This window comes from Bos javanicus, chromosome 16 (assembly GCF_032452875.1).
Source record: "Bos javanicus breed banteng chromosome 16, ARS-OSU_banteng_1.0, whole genome shotgun sequence".
Lineage (NCBI taxonomy): Eukaryota > Metazoa > Chordata > Mammalia > Artiodactyla > Bovidae > Bos > Bos javanicus.
The window spans coordinates 71,447,695-71,469,716 of record NC_083883.1 but is presented as its reverse complement, the minus strand read 5'-3'; the positions used below and the strand labels follow the sequence as shown (position 1 = coordinate 71,469,716).

The following is a 22,022-nucleotide window of genomic DNA, read 5'->3' as shown; positions in this document are numbered from 1 at the left end:
GGGTGACCTTTCCCAATAACGTCTCTTACTTTGCCAGCACATGTATCTCCTTGGACAATTCGTTTCTGAGTGTTAGACAAGAGCCCCTTTTCCAGCCCTGAAAGGGGTCCCCCTTCCTGCAACACATAGATTAATTCAAACTGAAAACAATCAATTTCCAGAGGACTCAAGTCCATTTGTCCTACCTGCCTAAAAGAATTTAGATAGAGGACACTTTTTCTCATCTTCATGTGAATTGCCTTCCTCCCAGTTGAAGTCCCAAACCACTACCCCCCACATCCTCTTTAGTCTTTAGCTGAAGATGGTATTTAAGGTAAGGGTTTCAGCCATTCTGGAAAGTTACTGAAGTTTCCTGGTCATGTATACATGCTATTAAACTTTATTTGATTTTCTCCTGCTAATCTATCTCATGTCAGTTCTTAGGCCATCCAGAAAAGCCTAGAAGGGCAGAGTAAATTTTCTTCCTCCTTGACACGTACATACCTATGATAAAGTTTAATTTATAAATTAGGCACAGTAAGAGATTAACAATAGCTAATAATAAAATAGAACAATTATAACAGTATACTGTAATAAAAGTTATGTGAATGTGGACTCTCTCAAAATGTCTTATTGTACAAATTTAATACTTTTTCAACTTATCACATACTGTGGCTATAATTTTCACAGTTTGAGGTGTGACAGCAAAGGTAGCACAATTTTTTTCCTTTTTCACAATTTCACAGATAGAAGATTCAATCTTACTGTAGATCTTAGCAACCCCAGCAAAGGATTTTTTTCTTTTCCTTATTAAGTCTAGAACTTTCACCTTTTCACTTAACGGAAGCACTTCTTGTGCTCTGGGGCCGTTATTAAATAAGGGTTACTTAAATATAAGCACTGCGATACTGAGATAGTTGGTCTGTTAGTTAAGTCAGCTACCAAGAGACCACTGGGCAGCATACGCTGGACAAAGGGATGAATGGTTCATGTCCAGGCAGGATGGAGCAAGACAGCATGAGGTTTCATCATGCTATTCAGAACAGTGCACATTTTAAAATGTATTATTAATTGCTTATTTCTGGAATTTTCTGTTTAATATTTTCAGGTTATGGTTGACCACAAGTAACTGAAACTACGGATAGTGAAACTGTGGATTGGGGTGGGGGGGACTACTGTAAAGTTAAAGAGGCCAAGGGAACAGAATGTGTGGAAGGCGGGTGGTAACAGAATAAGGCAGAAAACCACAAGTAGCTGGAGAGGAGGTAGTGAGGACTGAAATGAGGTTAGAAAAGTTAAATATATTGTACACAACCAGACACTCATTTACTATTTGTTTATCTCCTATGATTCATCTTCAGTTCAGTTCAGTTACTTGGTCATGTCCGACTCTTTGTGATCCGATGGACTGCAGCACGCCAGGCTTCCTTGTCCTTCACCATCTCCTGGAGTTTGCTCAAACTCATGTCCATCGAGTCAGTGATGCCATCCAACCATCTCATCCTCTGTCATCCACCTTCAATCCTTCCCAGAATCAGGGTCTTTTCCAAGGAGTCAGTTCTTCTCATTGGATGGCCAAAGTAATGGAGTTTCAGCTTCAGCATCAGTCCTTCCAATGAATATTCAGGACTGATTTCGTTTAGGATTTACTAGTTTGATCTCCTTGCAGTCCAAGGGACTCTCAAGAGTCTTCTCCAGCACCACAGTTCAAAAGCATCAATTCTTCAGTGCTCAGTTTTCTTTATGGTCCAACTCTCACATCCATACGTGACTACTGGAAAAATCTTAGGTTGAACCAAAAATAGATTGGCTCTGTATTTCTAGCCTTTACTTGGGCTGCCAGGTGTTGGGAGATCATTCCCCATACACAGGTCTCTCACATTTCTGCAGTTTTGTGCCAGAGGCACCAAAAGCTTTTGTTCCAGACTATCTCTTCAAGGGTGTTTGTATTACCATGGGTCTTGATAGACAGAGATCACATCCCCACTGAATCAAAGGGAGGGTTTATTTCCTGTCCAGTATAATAAAGAGAATGTCTTCCACCAGGCAAAGACTGGCTCTCTTGAACTTAGTGGTCTTTAGCTGTGAGGCAGATCCTCTCTGTGCGTGTCAGCTATCTGAACAGCTCCATATTGTTCTGTGGATTTTAGGAAAGGGAAGATGGAGGGGAGGGCAAGAGGAATCAACAGGTATGTTAGGTTTGTGCTACTTGCTGGGCTCCAAATAACTAGTCCTTTGCCTCAGAACTAGGAGTCTTATGTCTTCTGTCAATGCCCATGAAACTGTGGCAGGCTAACCCTTCACAGCTCCTGACACCAGGTGTTTGCCTTCTTGAAAAGCAAAAGCTTAGGTTTGGGTCTGTTTTCTTTTTTTACATGCCCTCAGATCTGATGGATCTTATTCATACTACGCCCTGGTGCAGTGTTAGCTGAGGTAGGGTTGTAGGCCAGTTGCCTGGTTCATCTCCCTTCAATAATAAAATCCTTTGGCTAATGAATCTGAGCTCCCTATGGAGGCAAAGGGCAGCCAAATAAAAGGTGGATATTTCACTAATATAAAGACAAATGCCAAGAAACAGCTGTGTTCCAGGCCAGGCAGTGCTCAGCTTGCCATATGAAATAGGCTCTTAATAGAAATCAAATAGCAATTAACTCAAACTACCATAAGGAACATAAGCCAGGATAAAGTTTGAAAATTAGTCTGCTATCCAAGCATCAGTAAAAGATAGGCGACCCTAGCCAAATAGGATTTGACCATGAGATGATTCAAGCAATGCCCACTTGGCATGGGCAATGATACACAGACCACCTGTCTCCTGAGAAACCTGTATGCAGTTAAATCCAGACAAGGAACAACTGACTGGTTCAAAATTGGGAAAGGAGTACCACAAGGGTGTATATTGTTGCCCTCCTTATTTAACCCATATGCAGAGTGCATCATACGAAATGCTAGGCTGGATGAATTAAAAAATGAAATGAAGATTGCTGGGAGAAATATCAAGAACCTCAGATATATACCATTCTAATGGCAGACACTGAAAGGAAACTAAAGAGCCTCTTGATGAGGGCAAAAGAAGAGAATGAAAAAGCTGGCTTAAATCTCAACATTGAAAAAACTAAGATCATGGCATCTGGTGCCCTCACTTCATGGAAAAATAGAAGGGGAAAAAGCAGAAGCAGTGACAAATTTTATTTTCTTGGGCTCCAGAATCACTGCAGACAGTGGCTTGCAGCCATGAAATTAAGAGACACTTGCTCCTTGGGGGGAAAGCTATGATAAACCTAGGCAGCATATTAAAAAGCAGAGGCATCATTTTGCTGACAAAAATCTGAACAGGCCAAGCTATGGCTTTCCAGGAGTCATGTACAGATGTGAGAGTTGGACCATAAAGAAGGCTGCGTGCCGAAGAATTGATGCTTTTGAACTGTGGTGCTGGAGAAGACTCTTAGAATCCCCTTGGAATCAAACCTAAAGGAAATCAACCCTGAATATTCATTGGAAGGACTGATGCTAAAGCTGAAGCTCCAATACTTTGGCTACCTGATGAGAAGAGATGACTCACTGGAAAAGATTCTGATGATGGGAAAGATTGAGGGCAGGAGTAGAAGGGGTTGACAGCGACTGAGATGGTTGGATAACATCACCAACTCAATGGACATGAATCTGAGCAAACCCCAGGAGATAGTAAAGGACAGGGAAGCCTGGAGTTGTGCAGTCCATGGGGTTGAAGAGTCAGACATGACTTAGCAGAAACTGAACAACAGCAATGATATACAACAAAAGCCTCTATAGGAATCTCCTATTACCTTCTCAAGTATGTACTTATTCAAATTATGAAAATCATTGCTCTAACAGAGTAAGGTAATGTAAGTAATCAATAGAAGCAAATGTAAACTTTGGGAAACTTTAGCCTTCAACTTGATTTGTGTGGTTGGTCAACACATTCCACTGATTTACAAAAACAGTATAAACTCTGGGTGTGGGAAGAAGGATAAATTAGGGGCTGGAATTAACATATACACACTACTATTTATACTATGTATAAATATAAATAGATAACCAACAAGGACCTTCTGTATAACACAGTGAATTATACTCAATATTACATAATAACCTGTAAGGGAAAAGAATCTGAGAAAAGTGTGTGTGTGTGTGTGTGTGTGTGTGTGTATATATATATATATATATATGTATATTTTATACATATATGTTTCAGTTGCTGTGCTGTACATCTGAAACTTATATAATATTATAAATCAGATATGTTGTTTGTTGTTTAGTCACTAAGTCGTGTCCGACATTTTCTCCATCCCATGGACTGTAACCTGCCAGGCTCTCCTCTGTCCAGGGGATTTCCCAAACAAGAATACTGGAGTGGGTTGCCATTTCCTTCTAAATTAAAAAAAACAAAAAAACCCCACTTTTTTTAAAGAATTAATAAAACACTTGTAACTCTAAAAAAATGAATATAAACTATTTGAACATTTTAAATTAGTAAAGAGAAGATCGCTATGAAGTGAACATTTAGGTCATCCATCTCTGAAAGTATCTTTAATAACTCAAATCCTCTCTTCAAAACGTTTAAGTCTAAATGATGGAAGGCAGTGAAGATGTAATACGTTTTGTGTGGCTCAATGGTTTCTTGATGATCTAATGAATAGTTTTCTTTGGCTTCACTTATAATTAATATTTGTAAATAATTTAGACAGATATTGAAGAAGGATCAAAGAGATTGTGTTTCTATGTGTCTTTGTAGATGGACACATCTATCCAAATATGGCATTATCTGAAAAATAAAAGAATAAGTATCTATTACATATCTTATTATACATTTCATAGTTCCAGAGTAACCCTGAAGGCAGAGAGGATAAGTACTGTTTCATAGATACAAGGAGTAAGGTTTAGAGACACTAAGTGACTAAAAGCATGAGCCTACTCAATGACAGAAGCAGAACGTGAACCCGAGTGCAGTGGGCTGAATGTTTGTGCTCCTCCAAATTCTTATGCTGAAACCCTAATCCCAACGGAATGGTCTTTGGAGGTGGGGCCTTTGGGAGGTTATTAAGTCATGAGAGTGGAGTCCTCATGAAAGGGATTCGTGCCCTTATAGGAAGAGCCCCCAAAACTAGCCAGCTGTTTCTATTGTGTAACAGTACGGCAAGAAATAGCTCTCTGAAAACTAGGAAGAGGGAACTCCAAGAACCCAATCATGCTGGCACCCTGATCTCCGACTTCCAGCCTCCAGAACTGTGAGGAATAAAGTTAGTTGTTTAAGCCACTCAGTCTATAGTATTTGTTACAGCAGCCCAAACTGAGTAAGATACCAAGTCTTCCATTTTTAAGTCATGGTTAAGTAAGACTCTCCCTCTTTTGACTGACATATCTCTAAATGAAAAATTAAAGAGAGAGCTTCAAAATACCTGTGAGTCTGTTTCTGCTCATTTGAGTTTTATTTTAGATTTCACATATAAGTGATGGCATATGGTATTTGTCTTTCTCTTTCTGACTTACTTTACTTAGTATAGTAATCTCTATGACCACCCATGTTGCTGCAAATGGTATTATTTCACTCTTTTTTGTGGTTGAGACTGTGTGGGTTTTCTTAGAATTGTGGTGGTTCAGTCACTAAGTCGTGTCTGACTCTTGAGATGCCGTGGACTGTAGCTAGCAAAGTGCCTCTGTCCATGGGATTTTCCTGGCAAGAACACTAGAGTGGGTTGCCATTTCCTTCTCCAGGGGATCTTCCTGACCCGGGGATAGAACCCTGATCTCCTGTGTTGCTGGCGGATTCTTTACCAACTGAGCTACCAGGGAAGCGGAATACTTCCTCCTTGTAAAATAGTTATTTTTTGAGCAAAGTTAAAATATGACTGTTACAGATCAACTTTAAAACACAACAGAGAATCTCAGGTTTCCAGGCCACACTCTAACACCCTCTCTGCCCTGCTTATGAAAGCGGTGGGTCAGGTGTATAGTCATAGCCTTGTCATCAAAGAAGTTACATTTCCAATATGGCAATTATTTTGTTTGTGACCTAACTTAATCATTTGTTGGTTATGTTTAACATAAATTATACTTTTTATTTTTTTCAAAATAAATGGAAAAATACCATCAGTTACTTGTCTTGACTTAGAAACAAGTATTTAACAATTAAAGTATTTACCAGCAGTTCTTCTTCCTTCTCCCTGCAAAATAATACCACCAACACTACACGCCACCTCACCCCAAACTTCCTCCACATTTTATTATTGTATCTCAGGTCTTTTTGTTTGATATTTGTCATCAAAATCATTTCCACTGTATCTCAGTTTTGCATATAACATTTTTGCAGACCTAACAGAAATTGATGGACAAGGAGGTCTCTGGATGCTTCTCCAAATATGGTTCTTAGGCCATCAGGCTCAGTGTCACCTCTGCCTGCCTGAGAATGCATATTCCAGGACCCAAACTAGAGCCTATTGAATGAGCCGGTGAGGAGATGATCCCTCAAATCCTGTAAACACGAGGAAACGAGGATCTCTGGTCTATAGTAGATCTTACTAGCCTAGTTTACATCAACTAGCCTAGTTTACTGATGCATTTAATTTCAAATAGATTGCCTTTTAACTACCCAGAGCAATATGTATGAACCTCTTTCAATCCTAGAAATAACTCCTAAGTCTACTTATGCATTCCTCCTGTCAACTGGGTAGGAATCCTACCGCAGCATCTTACTTTTTGGTGGAAAGTGCCTTTTCTCCTTGTGAACGAAGAGACTCAGTTTGACCCAGGAGCTCCTGTCACTGTCAGGAACAGGTTTTTTGACCTGGTCGTGAGTAAGGGACTTGTAGGCACCATGGAAATGCCTCTTTTGAACTCTCAATAAGCTGACTTGATTGCTTCTTTCCACCAGGCAGTTGGATTCTCGCCTTTCATTTATCTCCTCCAGGAGACGTTTGTCTGTTTTAAGTTTTTTAATTATTTCACTGTTTCTGTTTACAGATGCCATTATGCTGACAAACTATAATCATCAAGTGGTTCTTGCTGTCCTGCAAACAAATGCGGAAAAAAAAATACTATCAATTGCTCGCTTGACTTCAAACCCAATATTCACAATCAGGTGTTCGCCAGCATCTCCAGTTACTTTATCAAGTGATTACCTCATGTCAGGTATTTCTCCTCCTGCAGATACCACCACCACTGTGCCCCTCCCCCAACCTCCCTGCATCTCTTAGTATTGCTTTCTAAGGTCTTCATATTTCCTGAGGAGAAAGAAAAGACCAGAGAAAGAGGATACAGTGAAATAATATATTTTGGTTTTTAAAGCGATACTATGCATTGATTTTTGCTTTTAGGAACTTTCATTGCTTATTCTGAATGTTAGGTAGTTAGAATAGGGAAAAGGAGTCCAAAATGGCGGTGGCTAAAAGACAAGAAAGAGAAAAGCCCGTGAAAATAGAAGGAAGGTCAAAGAAAGGTCCAAGGACCGGAATGAGGACTTCAGGTAGAAAAGCACTCCTTGCTGAGCCCAATTTGCATAGGGCAGGCCCAGAGGGAAGAAAACATATAAAAGGAGGAGCCAAGCACTCTCTCGAGCTCTCTGCTACCCACCCCACCCCACCCCACCCCACCCCACCCCACCCCATGCAATGGCACGCTCCTCCACTCTCTTCTCTTCTTCGAGAATGGTTTCTCCTGCTATCTTTTAAATAAAATAGATCTGTAACACTGATTTGTCTAAGAGCTATGACAGGGTTTGTTCAAGACTGGAGAGCTGTGACGCGCTGAGGGCTTTAATGTCCATCGCTCCAAATCATTGTTGTGACGAGACAAGAACCGAGAAGCATACAGTTGCCAGACGTGATTATGAAGATAATATGAATTTATTATAGGAAATGAAGAAAACACAGCAAAGTATAAGGTAGAAAAGCTAAAATCACTTGTAATCCAGAGACAGCCAAATTAACATTTTGGATGTTTCTTTCCTAATAAATATCCAAAGATATTTCATTATAAAAAGTACAAGGGGTTCCCTGGCTGTCTAGTGGTCAGAACTCTGAGATTCCACTGGCGAGGCTGTGTTGTTCCCTGCTAAGGGAAGTAAGATCCCTCAGGCTTAGTGCTACAGCCCTAAAATTAAAAAAAAAAACAAATACAGAAGACATCAAACTGGTCATACTAAAACACAAATTTTAAACATTTGTTTTTAACTATTTAGGAAGAGTTTGCTTGTTAGGCCAGTAAATTTATCTTTTCATGGATTTGAAGCACTTAAAAATCAGATATGCTAAATTTACAAAGGAAATTTAAAATATTTAAAGGATTTGTATTAACTAAGTTTGTAAATATACCTCTCGAGGTGTTTAGTTTTTTCAACTTGGCTTAACTGAATATTAATTCCAGAAAAAATAAGAATGATCATTCTTTATATAAAAATAACTCAGTTTAGGGAATTTTCTGGCAATCCAGAGGTTGGCACTTCATGTTTTATAGCCGGGGGCAGTGGTCTTTCAGTCTCCTGTTGGGGGACTAAGATCCTACAAGCCATGTGGCATAGCCAAATTAAAAAAAAAAAAAAACCCCACAATTTATAAATAGAATACAACTCATGTTGAAACCAACATTTTCATTTTAGAAAATCAGTATTATGAGCCCTAAAGTCCTACCAACCCAAATGTCCATCAACAGCTGAGTGGATAAATAAATCATGGTATATCCACACAATGGATACTATGCAGTAAGAAAAAAAAAAAAGATAGTACTATTGATACACATAATAACATGGCTGACTCTCAGAATAATTGGGTTGAGTGAAGAAAAGTCATACCAAAAAAAAATGGTATTGTATGATTCTACTCATACAAAATTCTATGAAATATTAACTACTCTACAGTGACTGAAAGCAGAGAAGTGGTTGTCTGGAAATGAGGAGGCGTTAAGAACAATGGCAGCAAGCAGGATTGTAAAGTAGTACACTGTGTGAGTAAGGTTTTAGTGGTGATTAATACATTTGTTATCTTGATTGTGGTGATGGTTTCATGTTTTTGCATATATCAAAGCTAATCAAATAGTACATAGATCATCCTTGACTTAGGGTGGGGTTTCAAACTGATAAACCCATTGTTTATTGAAAATGTCTTAAGGTGAAAATGCATTTAATACACCTAAGTAGGAAACATGATAGCTTAGCCTTGCCTACTTTAACCTGCTAAGATCATGTACATTGGCTTTCAGTTGGGCAAAATCATCTAACACTTATTATAAAACTTATTTTATAATAAAGTGCTGATTATCAAATGTAAGTTAATTGAACATTATACTGAAAGTGAAAAACCGAATGGTTGTAATTATATCAGTCATTTTCACTTTTGATCACATGGCTGACTGGGAGCTGGGAGTATTGTCCCACGAGTCACTAGCCTGGGAAAAGATCAAAGTTCAAAATTTGAAGTATTTAAGATATGGATTCTACTGGATATATATTGCTTTTGCACCATCAGAGTGTTGAAAAATTGCACACCAAATCATTGTAAGTTAGAGGCCGTCTGCACTTTAACCATGCAGTTTACTGTATGTCAATTATATCACAATAAAGCTGTGGAATAAAATTGGGATTAGCACTGAGCACATTGCATAAAGCAAGTGGTTAATAAACACTTGTTGAATGAATAAAAAGTATATTATTTATCAGATAATTTATATTCACTTAACATTAACATTGTGAGAACTTTTCATATCACTACATGTGTCATTCGTAATAAAAAAGGTACTCTCTGATGACAGTAGTCTATCATATGGATTTATAATAATTAATTGATTAGTCCCTTTATTGTTAGACTTTTAGATTATTTACCCTTTAACACTTTCAAGTGACAAAAATCTTGCAAACATATATTATTTTAGGAAACCCACAAGACATCAGTTTTCCATTCCTAAATACACAAAAGGATAAGAGGTATAGTTTCAGAGTTCTCTGGGCTAACAAATCTTACAAGAAAAAAGTTACTTGAAGAAAATAGTTGCTCGGAACAAAAGGAAACACTTTAATGGAGAATGAAATTCCTGACTTTTTTTCCTCCCTCTGTCCAGAGCCATGAGGAAGACTCAGATATTCTGAAAAATTATAAAGAATTGTCTCAGGAAGTTATTGCCACAATAATGATGCAAAACTCAGAGGCATGCAACAATAAACATTTATTCTCATGCTCATTAGTGGATTGTTTAGATCCAGGTGAATTTGGTTGGGACTGGCTCCCAGCTGAGGGTGAAGGTCCCACAATTCTAGGACTAAGAGAAATAAGTAAAGCTATTTTTCTCTAAGCCAATATCTCAGATGGGACCTAACTCTCCTATACTCATTTCATTTCTGGGAATTTTAAGAACATAAATCCTTTTTTAAGAACATGAGAAGAAAAGCTTTTTTACTAAATGACAATTGTATTGCACCATCTCTGGCATATACAGCCTTTCTGTTTTATCTTTCTCTTTCCTGTCTCCCTTGGAAAATCCTTGATTTCAGGCATCATATTATTTACAATAATATGGAGTTGGAGCTCAGTATAATGTAGGAGCTCAATAAAAAGCAGGTGACTTTCCTAAAAGTATAAATCCAGTAATGTTAGCTCACAAATCTTTTATAGATGTACAACCCACCAAGAAATGATCCCTTGGTTTACAAGTAAGCAATTCTTTAAGCAAGATGTCAGTTGCAGAAGTGAACAGGGAAGAAAGAAGATACCTTTTTCAACATTGGATCTAGCAAGTTTAAACTGAAGGGAGATAAAATATTTTATGCACTCAATTAACACTAAATAATTAAATTGGCCTCAATCTTGCTAACTCCATTTCGATCACCTGTTAATTTTTTTTCCAAAGTAGTAAAAACAAGAAGATATGAATGAAATAAATCTACAAATAGCTCCCATATCTCATTTTTGTCATTAATTTCAAGTTACTTTTACTAGAGATACTAATTTATTGGAAATTAAACTCCTTGAATTTTGTGTCCTTTACTGCTTTTACTGTTTATCATCCTCTCTGCAGGATGTTCAAATGAAAAACAAGTGGGGACATGACTAAAGGAAGTAGAAAACAAGGTAATTGTCTCGTGTACTTTTGAGCTAATTTATATTTTGTTAAAAGCCCATTATATAGATTTACTGCAAATGAAATGTAGATGTCTTAGTCACAAATTCACTAAGAAGATCACAGAATTCAAACTTTTTTACTAATAGACTAATTTATTTGATATCACTGTACATTCTCACCCTAGTGTTTTATTATTTTTAAATTAATTTTTATTGGAGTATAGTTTCTTTACAATGTGTTAGTTTCTACTGTACAGCAAAATGAATCAGCTGTACATATACATCTATCCCCTCCCTTTTGGACTTCCTTCCCATTCAAGTCACCACAGTGCATTAGGAAATAATCATTGAAGTCCAGGAAGCACAGAGTCCCAAGGAGAAACATGCCAAGACACATATTAATCAAACTAACAAAAATTAAATACAAAGAAAAATTATTAAAAGCAGCATAGGAAAATAAAACTCTTATTACAGATCACATGAACACAGGAGCCAACTAAAATTAGACACAGCAAGAGTCTTATGGTAACAGCATGGAATCTGAAGTCAAAAAGGTTTGACTCCTGTTCAAGCTATGCCACTTATGTGGCCTCAGTTAAGTTACCTTCTCTGGCCCTCAGTTACCTTATATGTTTAATGGAAATAATATCCAAATCACAGAGAACCATAAGGATTAAATGAGCTAATACATTATCAAGAACTTAATATAACCAAAACTCAATAAATGGTAACGTTAAAATATTTATTAGTCACTGTAAAAACATTTTTGTTCAATTGGATAAATAAATAGTATTTTTGTCCCCTCAGTTATTAATCTGTTTATTTGCTATGTGATCAGGTTCAGCTACATAATTGTGGTGGCCAGAGCAAAATGATAAGGCAAGGGCCCTTGTTGAGAAATCACTGAGAATTTTAAGATGGTGGCAGAAGAGCATTAAACCAAGTGGGCTCCTTCTTAGGTGCTTGTGTGATGGCAGAGAGAGGTCACGTGTCTATGAAACTGGCTATATGTGTGACATAGGAACAAGTCAATTTCTATGCTTAAATCACCTAGTTTTAGTGTCTTAAATGGAGGTAAATAATGTGCCTAACCTATGAATTTTTAAAGGCATGTATTTTTAAGCATGCATATACAGTCAGTTCAGTCGCTCAGTCATGTCCAACTCTTTGTGACTCCATGGACTGCAGCACGCCAGGCTTCCCTGTCCATCACCAACTCCCAGGGCTTATTCAAACTCATGTCCATCGAGTCAGTGATGCCATCCATCTCATTCTCTGTTGTCCCCTTCTTGTTAAAGGTTGTTGCTGAACCACGCAAAGACACCAGGATTCTTGGCCTCAAGAGAAGAATTCAATCCGGGGCCAGAGACAAGGCTTGATCGCTCAGAGCTTTTGTGTAATAAAGTTTTATTAAACTATAAAGGAGATAGAGAAAGCTTCTGACATAGGCATCAGAAGGGGGCAGAAAGAGTACAGCTTGCTAGTGTTAGCTACCGGGGTCCAGCCCCGGTTGGATACAGGGATTCCCTCGGGAGGACGGCGTTGGTGAAAGGATAGATAAAAAGAGAAAGAGGGGCTTGAACTAACTGGTTTACGCAGAAAGCCAATAAAACCTGTGACATCAGATTTGCACTGACCACAGAGGCCACAGGCGCCCTCTCAAATCGCAGAAAGTGCCCCACCTTAGGCACCTTTTCGAGTGGGTCTTAGAAGCCCGGGCAAATAAGTGGTTTCAGAGGGCCCCCGCGCTCCAAATTAGTCATCCTGAAGGAAGAACAGAGAAGAAAAGGAGAGAAAAGGAAACAAGAAAGAACGACATAGGGAGACCAAGCTTAATGAGCATGGCCCGCAAGTTTATTTTCCAAAGTAGCTTTTATACCTTAAGTTATGCATAGAGGATAATAGCGGGTGTAGAGTCATGCAAGGTCAGCAGTCCTTGACTCTTATCAAGCCAGGCTTTCTTTTTGCAAACTTATTATATGCAAAGGCTTTAGGTGATTTACATCATCTTCTGGCCAGGAGGCCTGTTAACATTTTATGACCCTTTCTCCTGAATAATGGTTAGTCAATCAGAAAACTTATTTTCTCTAAAGGTGATTATTCTAAAGTCAGGCGCCACCCTCCGAAAGCATTAGATAAAGTTGCATTCCCATAGGGCAAAAGGGTGGTGGGCTATAACAAGAAAAGAATTAACTTAAGGGTCCAAGGTTACAAACATTAAAGCTACTACTTACATTTCTATATACCAACTATATTAATCAATACACTCCCAGGGACACAGTAGGTAAGGGATATGGAAACCTGGCAGCAAGCATTAGCTCAACAAAGAAATCCTCTACTAGTTCTATTCTAACAATTTTAACTCTCTGAGAAGCTCTGCATTGTTAGAATATCTTAAGCTTCCTGTGCCTCTCACGGTTGGGAGGCTGTGAACAATCACAAGCATAGCTGCAGGAGTCTGAACAAACCTGTCAGGCAAGCTAGAAAGTCATCAGAGGAGTCTGAACTGAAACACTCCTATTATGCCCAGGAGACTTATTAACTAGAGCTCTAAGTTGATTTTCTTCAGAGAAAGGTGGTCAGGGATAGCACCCCGTGAATGTCAGAGGAGTTGGTAAAAGTCATAAAATAGTAAAACAGACAGATTCTGGTTTTGGGGTAGACACTCAGGCAGGTCCGGGGGGGCCCTTGAGCCCTGATTCACCTTGCCCGTCAGGGGTCTCCCGCATGAACTTGTCATGGGTGGGATCTCCCATGCTGGCTCCATTGCAGTTAGCAATGGAGTTATATACTCTCCAATGAATCCAAAGAATGTCTGGAGGTTGTAAAGACCTCACCAGGCCTACTCCCATAACTTACATTTTAAAATAACAGGATTAACCAGAAGGTTTAATCCAGAGACTGTCCTCAGGCAGGATACATTATTGTTATATAAACCTAAGGAATGTAGAGGGAAAAAAAAGTTTGTCCTTTCTTCCTCTTTGAGAATTCCAGACCCCTCTTCTCCTTGGGGACTCCTAGACTTCTTATCAACCTGCCTAGGAAATGACTCTCTCATCCTCCTGTCTTCAATCTTTCCCAGCATCAGGGTCTTTTCAAATGAGTCAGTTCGTCGTATCAGGTAGCCAAAGTATTGGAGTTTCAGCTTCAGCGTCAGTCCTTCCAATGAATATTCAGGACTGATTTCCTTTAGGATGGACTGGTTGGATCTCCTTGCAATCCAAGGCATTCAAGAGTCTTCTCCAACACCACAGTTCAAAAGCATCAATTCTTTCATGCTCAGCTTTCTTTACAGTCCAAATCTCACATCCATACATGACTACTGAAAAAACCACAGCTTTGACTAGATGGACCTGTGTGGGCAAAGTAATGTCTCTGCTTTTTAATATGCTGTCTAGGTTGGTCATAGCTTTTCTTCCAAGAGCAACTGTCATTTAATTTCCTGGCTGCAGTCACCATCTACAGTGATTTTGGAGCCCAAGAACATAAAGTCTCTCACTGTTTCCATTGTTTCCCCATCTATTTGCCATGAAGTGATGGGACCAGATGCTGTGAATGTTTTCTGAATGTTGAGTTTTAAGCCAACTTTTTCACTCTCCTCTTTCACTTTCATCAAGAGGCTCTTTAGTTCTTCTTTGCTTTCTGCCATAAGGGTGGTGTCATATGCATATCTGAGGTTATTGATATTTCTCCCAGCAATCTTGATTCCAGCTTGTGCTTCATCCAGCCCAGCATTTCTCATGATGTACTCATAAGTTAAATAAGCAGGGTGACAATATACAGCCTTGACGTACTCCTTTCCTGATTTGGAACAAGTCTGTTGTTCCATGTCCAGTTCTAACTGTTGCTTCTTGACCTGAATACAGATTTCTCAGGAGGCAGGTCAGGTCGTCTGGTATTCCCACCTCTTGAAGAATTTTCCACAGTTTGTTGTGATCCACACAGTCAAAGGCTTTGGCATAGTCAATAAAGCAGACGTATATGCTTTTCTGGAACTCTTGCTTTTTCGATGATCCAATGGATGTTGGCAATTTGATCTCTGGTTCCTCTGCCTTTTCTAGATCCAGCTTGAACATCTGGAAGTTCACGGTTCACATATTGCTGAAGCCTGGCTTGGAGAATTTTTAGTATTACTTTGCTAGCGTGTGAGATGAGTGCAATTGTGCAATAGTTTGAGCATTCTTTGGCTTTGCCTTTCTTTGGGATCAGAATGAAAACTGACCTTTTCTAGTCCTGTGGCCACTGCTGAGTTTTCCAAATTTGTTGGCATATTGAGTGCAGCATCATCTTTTAGAATTTGATATAGCTCAACTGGAATTCCGTCACCTCCACTAGCTTTGTTAGTAGTGATGCTTCTAAGGTACACTTGACTTCACATTCGAGGATGCCTGGCTCTAGGTGAGTGATCACACCATCGTGATTATCTGGATCATGAAGATCTTTTTTGTATAGTTCTTCTGTGTATTCTTGCCACCTCTTCCTAATATCTTCTACTTCTGTTAGCTCCATACCATTTGTCCTTTATTGCACCCAGTTTTGCATGAAATGTTCCCTTGTTATCTCCAATTTTCTCGAAGAGATCTCTAGTCTTTCCCATTCTATTGTTTTCCTCTATTTCTTTGCATTGATCACTGAGGAAGGCTTTCTTATCTCTCCTTGCTAGTCTTTGGAACTCTGCATTCAAATGGGTATATCTTTCCTTTTTTTCTTTGCCTTTAGCTTCTCTTTTTCTCAGCTATTTGCAAGGCCTTCTCAGACAACCATTTTGCCTTTTTGCGCTTCTTTTTCTTGGGGATGGTTTTGATCACTGCTTCCTGTACAATGTCACAAACTTCTGTCCATAGTTCTTCAGGCACTCTGTCAGATCTAATCCCTTGAATCTGTTTGTCACTTTCACTGTATAATATTACACTTTCACTGTATAAGGGATCTGATTTAGGTCATACCTAAATCATGCATATACAGTGGATCCTCTGTAGTCCTGCTCTAGGGACCCTCTAGGTCCCACTCATGGACTCCGTATTTGAAAATTTACCTACTCACTAAAATTTGCTATCCAATAATCAATACTGTAGCACTCTCACAGTCATCCCCAAACACACACTTAGCAGTGAAAACCTGGGTCTCCTTAATCTGCACCACAGCTCGCTCTCTGCCTTCTTGTTTCAGCTATCATAAGTGTGCCGTTTTCCTCATATTTTTAGGGTCACATGCGGTGTTTCTTGCATTTTGGTGCTTTGCATTGATTTCACTGTGTAAAATGCCCATCAAGTTTCATGCTAAAGTACCATCTGCTGTTCCTAGACGGCAAGAAGGCTGTGATGTGCCTTATGTGTGTTAGATCAACCTTGCTTAAGAATGAATTATAGTGTTGTCAACTGTGAGTTCAACATCAATGAATCAACAACATATTTTGTGTCTCTAAATTGAAACACTCTAATAAAAACTATACATTGGTTGGTTGACAAAAATGCTGTGACCAGAGGCTGTGGTCACAGAGCCTCTGTATTTCCTCTAAGAGCCATGGCTCAGTATTTGCTAATTCAATGTTCAGGGCACTTTATAGAATATAACTACCAAAATACCAAGAATCAAATATATATATATTGAAAGCATATTACTATTTCTACAGGTATATTGGACTTCCCAAGTGGCTCAGTGGTAAAGAATCCGCCTGCCAATACAGGAGATGTGGGTTCAATCCCTGGGTCAGGAAGATCCCCTAAGAGAAGGAAATGGTAACCCACTCCAGTAGTCTTGCCTGGAAAAATCCCATGGACAGAGGAGCCTGGCTGGCTACAGTCCACAGGGTTGCATGGGGTCGTGTCTGACTTAGTGACTAAACAACAACAACAGGTATTATAAATTACCTTCAACATACAGCAACTCAGAGCCTATTTGAAGTCCACTGGTGTGGCTCAGCCTACTGATATGTTACCCTGGCAATGGAATATTACAATTTGTGCCATTCTGGCTTTGTTCTAGTCATAGAATCCTAGTTAAGAGAAGTTTTAAAGTCAGAGAGACCATTTAGTTATCAGACATATGTCCTTGAATAAATTACTCTATCTCTCTTAATATCAGTTTCTCCATCTGTAAAATAGGACAAAGATATCTATATCATGAAGCTGTGTTTGTGTGTATGTGGTCGAAAGAGAGAGGAGCTGGAACTGTTAAAAATCAAAAACAAAAACCCTAAATGGCATCACTTGTGCTAAAGCCCATGATGCCAAACCTACATTTAATGCCTAATATAATTGCAGCTTCCACCCCTACCAGAAATGCAATTTTAATCAACTTGTCTGGAATTTTCAATAAAGTGAACTGCCACGGGAGTCCTCTCCATCACCCAGAGGAAGAAAAGATAACCTTTGCTTTTCTCTCCCCTCATTCCCCTGATCTAAAGCAACTTTTTTTTTCCTTATGCTAATAGCTCCCTTTCCCACCTTCCTTCCTATAAAAGCCTTCCATTTTGTACAACTCCCCAAGTGCCCTTCTAGTTGCTAGATGGAATGCCTCCCAGTTCGTGAATTGCCTAATAAAGCCAATTTCATTTGCAAATTTGTTTGGCTAAATTTTGTTTTTTTTTTTAACAGAGTTAAATGAGATATGCATATAAAGCTCTTTTCAGTGTGCCTAGCATCAATTTATTATATGCACTGACATTTCTTGAGCACCTACTTTGGGTCTGTTGCTGTTCTGTGCACTGAGGGCAAATAGGTACCTGCCCCCAAGTAGCTTCAGGTCTAATGGTTTGTGGTAGATGAGATCAGATCAGATCAGTCGCTCAGTCATGTCCGACTCTTTGTGACCCCATGAATCGCAGCACGCCAGGCTTCCCTGTCCATCACCAACTCCCGGAGTTCACTCAGACTCACGTCCATTGAGTCAGTGATGCCATCCAACCATCTCATCCTCTGTCGTCCCCTTCTCCTCTTGCTCCCAATCCCTCCCAGCATCAGAGTCTTTTCCAATGAATCAACTCTTTGCATGAGGTGGCCAAAGTACTGGAGTTTCAGCTTTAGCATCATTCCTTCCAAAGAAATCCCAGGGCTGATCTCCTTCAGAATGGACTGGTTGGATGTCCTTGCAGTCCAAGGTTTGTGGTAAGTACTTAGTAAATTGTTGCTATTTTTTTTTATTGATTTTATTAAAACTTCCTGTTTCACTTGGGTAATTATTTTATTTGTATGCTTTTTTCTCAGAAGAGGAAGTCTCCAGCTTCTTAAAAATAAAAAAAAACCTTCAGAAATACATTTCAGAAATACAAAAGTCAAAATTTCTTTTTTTTTCTGTTTTTTTTTTAATTGAAGTATAGTTGATTCACAGTATTGTGCCAATCTCTGCTGTACAGCAAAGTGACTCAGTTATATACACACATTCTTTATGGTTTATTACAGGGTATTGAACATAATTCCTGTGCTATACATTAAGACCTTGTTGTTTATCCATTCAAAAGGCAGAAGTTTGTATCTACCAACTCCACCCTCCCAGTCCATCCCTCTCCCTCAGTCCCAATCCCTTTGGCCACCACAAGTCTGATCTCCGTGAGTCTGCTGCTGTTTTGTAAACAGGTTCTTTTGTGCCGTGTTTTAGAGCCCACGTATAGGTGTATCATATGGTATTTATCTTTCTGACTTTCTCCACTTAGTATGATAATCTCCAGTTGCATTCATGTTGCTGCAAATAGCATTATTTTGTTCTTTTTTGTGGCCAGCAGTATTCCATTGTGTATATGTGCCGCATCTTCTTTATCCGTCCGTCAGTGGACATTTAAGGTGTTTCTGTGTCCATCCGTCAGTGGACATTTAAGGTGTTTCTGTGTTTTGGTTATTGTGAGTAGAGCTGCTATGAACGTAGTTGTGCATTGTCAGGAAGCATTTAACAGGAGGCTTCCTGTCGATCTGTCAGGAATCCTCTGTTCCTTATTAATTCCTGAATATTCAGGAATTTGGAGGAGAGGCAAGCCTCTCCCAGGGCTGAGGGCTCCAGGCATTTCCTTCGTTAGTTTTTCAATACGGTGATAAGTACCCTCTTCCTTCTTGTGAACCACGGTAAAAGTGATTGTTTACAACTCTCTCTCTAATATGGATCGCCTATGTATTGTAAGTCTGGAATTTTAATCTTTATCTTTGTCGAGAATAACTACCTTGTAAGACAATATATATGCCCACACCATGTTGATTAAAACACCTTTGCTCCATCAGAGCTTTGGTCCCCGTGTCTTGCTTTCTTTCTCTCTCTCTCTCTAAGGCTGATTTTCTGGAGCACAGAGACCCATCTTGCTCACTCTCCTGCCCAGGCTTCTAAGACCCTCTCGAGAAGGCACACTGTGCTTTCAACCCCCTCGAGAGGGCACCAGGTATCTTCGTGAGCGACGCAAGCCCTGTGTCAAAGGATTTTATTGGTTTTCTGCGTAAACCAAGGAATATCAGCCTCTCTTTCTCTCTCCTTTACTTTCTTACCATTGACTCTGGGCCACCAGGTTCCGGTCCATTAAAGGACCTCAACAGTGCATGTATCTTTCTGAATTGTGGTTTTGTCCAGGTATATTCCGAGGAGTGGGATTGCTGGATTATACGGTAATTCTATTTAGTTTTCTGAAGAACCTCTGCACTGTTTTCTGCAGTGGCAGCACTGGCAGTATAGGAGGGTTCCCTTTTCTCTACACCCTTTCCAGCATTTGTTACTTGCAGGCCAAAAGCTATCATTTCTTCACCCGTTTACAGAAATTAGTGATAGAAGAAAGACTGGTGTTGAAGAAACCAGTTCACAATGCTAGAGAAATTAATTCCGTAAAGAACCATATCAAGGGTCAGCAAAAGAAACTAAATCACCTAACTCTAATGAGATTAGAGTACAAAAATCATTAAGACCAACACAGGGCAGTTGCTAAAGATAAGAAAGTGGTTTTCTTTTTTTTTTTTTTCATTTTTTTTAAAACAAAGCTCCCAGATATGCAAAAGACTTAAGAGATCTCACCAGTTGGGCACAATCCAGGTACCTGAGGGTAGGGGCTATATTCAAATCCTCCGTTCTCAGACTGCAATCTGGAGGAAGATTTCTACGTCTTTGAACTTCAGCTTCCTTAGCTGTTAAGTGGGGTGGATGTCAGTATTGTGATGATTAAACAACAGACGAAAGGACTTATAAACTATAACGTACAATCCAAGCATCATGAGTTCTTCTAAAATGTACAATAGATTAGATTTTTAATTCATAAAGTTACGTATGCTGTGCCCAAGAGTAACATTCTATCTACAACACAGTTATTTGTAACATAAGAAACCCAAGTGGGGACTTCCCTGATGGTACAGTGGATAGGAATCCCCCTGCCAATGCAGGGGACATGGGTTCCATCCCAGGTCTGGGAAGGTCACACATGCCCCAGGGCAACTGAAGCCCACGTGGGTAACTTCTGAACCCCACACGCCCTAGTCTGTGCTCCTGCAACAGGAGAAGCCACCACAATGAGAAGCTCATGCACCACAACAAAAAAATAGCAACCCCCCCCCCACCTCTCCTCCCCGGCTCATCTCAACTAGAGAAACCCTGCGCATATCAACGAGGACCCAGCACAACCAAGAAATAAATAATTTTTTTTTTAAAAGGAAAGAAACCCAATTGAAATAATTTTTTTTTCCGCTGTACCACGTGATATGTGGATTCTTAGTTCCCCAGCCAGGGATCGAACTTGCATCCCCTGCATTGGAAGGCAGGTTCTTAACCACTGGGTCACCAGGGAAGTCCCTGAAATAATTCTTAAGCCAACACATTTTCTTTGCTCAAAGATTACTCTCCCAGCAAGTTTCAGGCTATATTCTAGAGTATCCCATTTTTATTTTCTTAGACTTGCTAGGGTTTGCTGCCCTCTTTGGCAACCCACTCCAGTACTCTTGCCTGGAAAATCCCATGGATGGAGGGGCCTGGTGGGCTGCAGTCCATGGGGTCGCTAGGAGTCGGACACGACTGAGCGACTTCACTTTCACTTTTCACTTTCATGCATTGGAGAAGGAAATGGCAACCCACTCCAGTGTTCTTACCTGGAGAATCCCAGGGAGGGGGAGCCTGGTGGGCTGCCGTCTATGGGGTCGCACAGAGTCGGACACGACTGAAGCGACTTAGCAGCAGCAGCAGCTGCCCTCTTTAAATTATCAAACTAAATAAACCTGGAAGGAAATAATCAAGAAAAACAGTGTTTATTTGAGATCAAAGAATTGCAATTTGGGACACACAGTTTCAGGCAGCAACACAAACAGTATCATGTGGGGAGTAAAAGTCAGTGGCTTTTAAAGGAAAAAGGAGGAAGTTTGTATTAGTGATTTTTCCCTCTAGTGGTTTGCTGAGGCTATTACCAGAGGGCGGTAAAAGTGCATTACCATGACGTTTCAGGTCCTCTTGCAGAGTCCTTTGAGTATTTGTGGTTTGACTCAGTTTACGGTGTGTCTGGGTAAGGATGTGCATAAGATCCACCTCCTTAATGGCCTCTTGACTCCATTTAAAAACCCCTTGACATAAGTAAAGAGTGGGACACGACTGAGTGACTGAACTGAACTGAACTGATATAAGTAAATGCATTTTATTTCACATTTCATATTTTCCCCTTTTCATCCAGATTTGTCTCTGAAAGCATCACTGACTTCTAGACCTGCTTTGTCTCACATCACTGGGATGAACTTCTCCCAGAAAATTAGATTTCATGCCAGGGGGAATTTTTAATTTCTGCTGGCTATTTCAGAGAGTCAGTGTCATAAGGATTAGGCCACATCTGACCAATAGGGAAGTACTCAGGAAAAGACTTGGGCAATTTCATCACCCAGAAACTTCATTGTTACTTGAATGTTCAAGTGAATAAACCTTCAGTTCAGTTGTTCAGTCATGTCCGACTCTTTGCAACACCATGGACTGCAGCACGCTAGGCCTCCCTGTCCATCACCAACTCCAAGCTTGCTCAAATTCCACTGAGTTGGTGATGCC

At 39.7% G+C, this 22,022-nt stretch overlaps 2 protein-coding genes across 4 annotated transcripts in view; one reads left to right on the top strand and one right to left on the bottom strand.

The window, feature by feature from the left end:
* The window catches only part of TATDN3 (TatD DNase domain containing 3), a 32,253-nt gene extending 24,772 nt beyond the window's left edge, over positions 1-7,481 (top strand). For 2 of the 3 annotated variants that reach the window (XM_061383553.1, XM_061383552.1), the window contains exon 10: positions 7,443-7,481. In XM_061383553.1, coding sequence (XP_061239537.1) covers positions 7,443-7,466 — 24 coding nt within the window. In that variant the 3' untranslated portion in view covers positions 7,467-7,481. The remainder of the gene's footprint in view (positions 1-7,442) is intronic. The other variant, XM_061383555.1, reaches the window with a different exon arrangement.
* SPATA45 (spermatogenesis associated 45) lies at positions 4,516-17,857 on the bottom strand. Its single transcript, XM_061383557.1, has 3 exons — positions 16,916-17,857; positions 6,694-7,007; positions 4,516-4,765 (listed from the first exon to the last, which is right to left on the bottom strand). The coding sequence occupies exons 2-3, from the start codon at positions 6,965-6,967 to the stop codon at positions 4,746-4,748; spliced, it is 294 nt and encodes a 97-aa protein (XP_061239541.1). The 5' UTR covers positions 6,968-7,007; positions 16,916-17,857; the 3' UTR covers positions 4,516-4,745.
* Between the last annotated feature and the right edge of the window lie 4,165 nt (positions 17,858-22,022).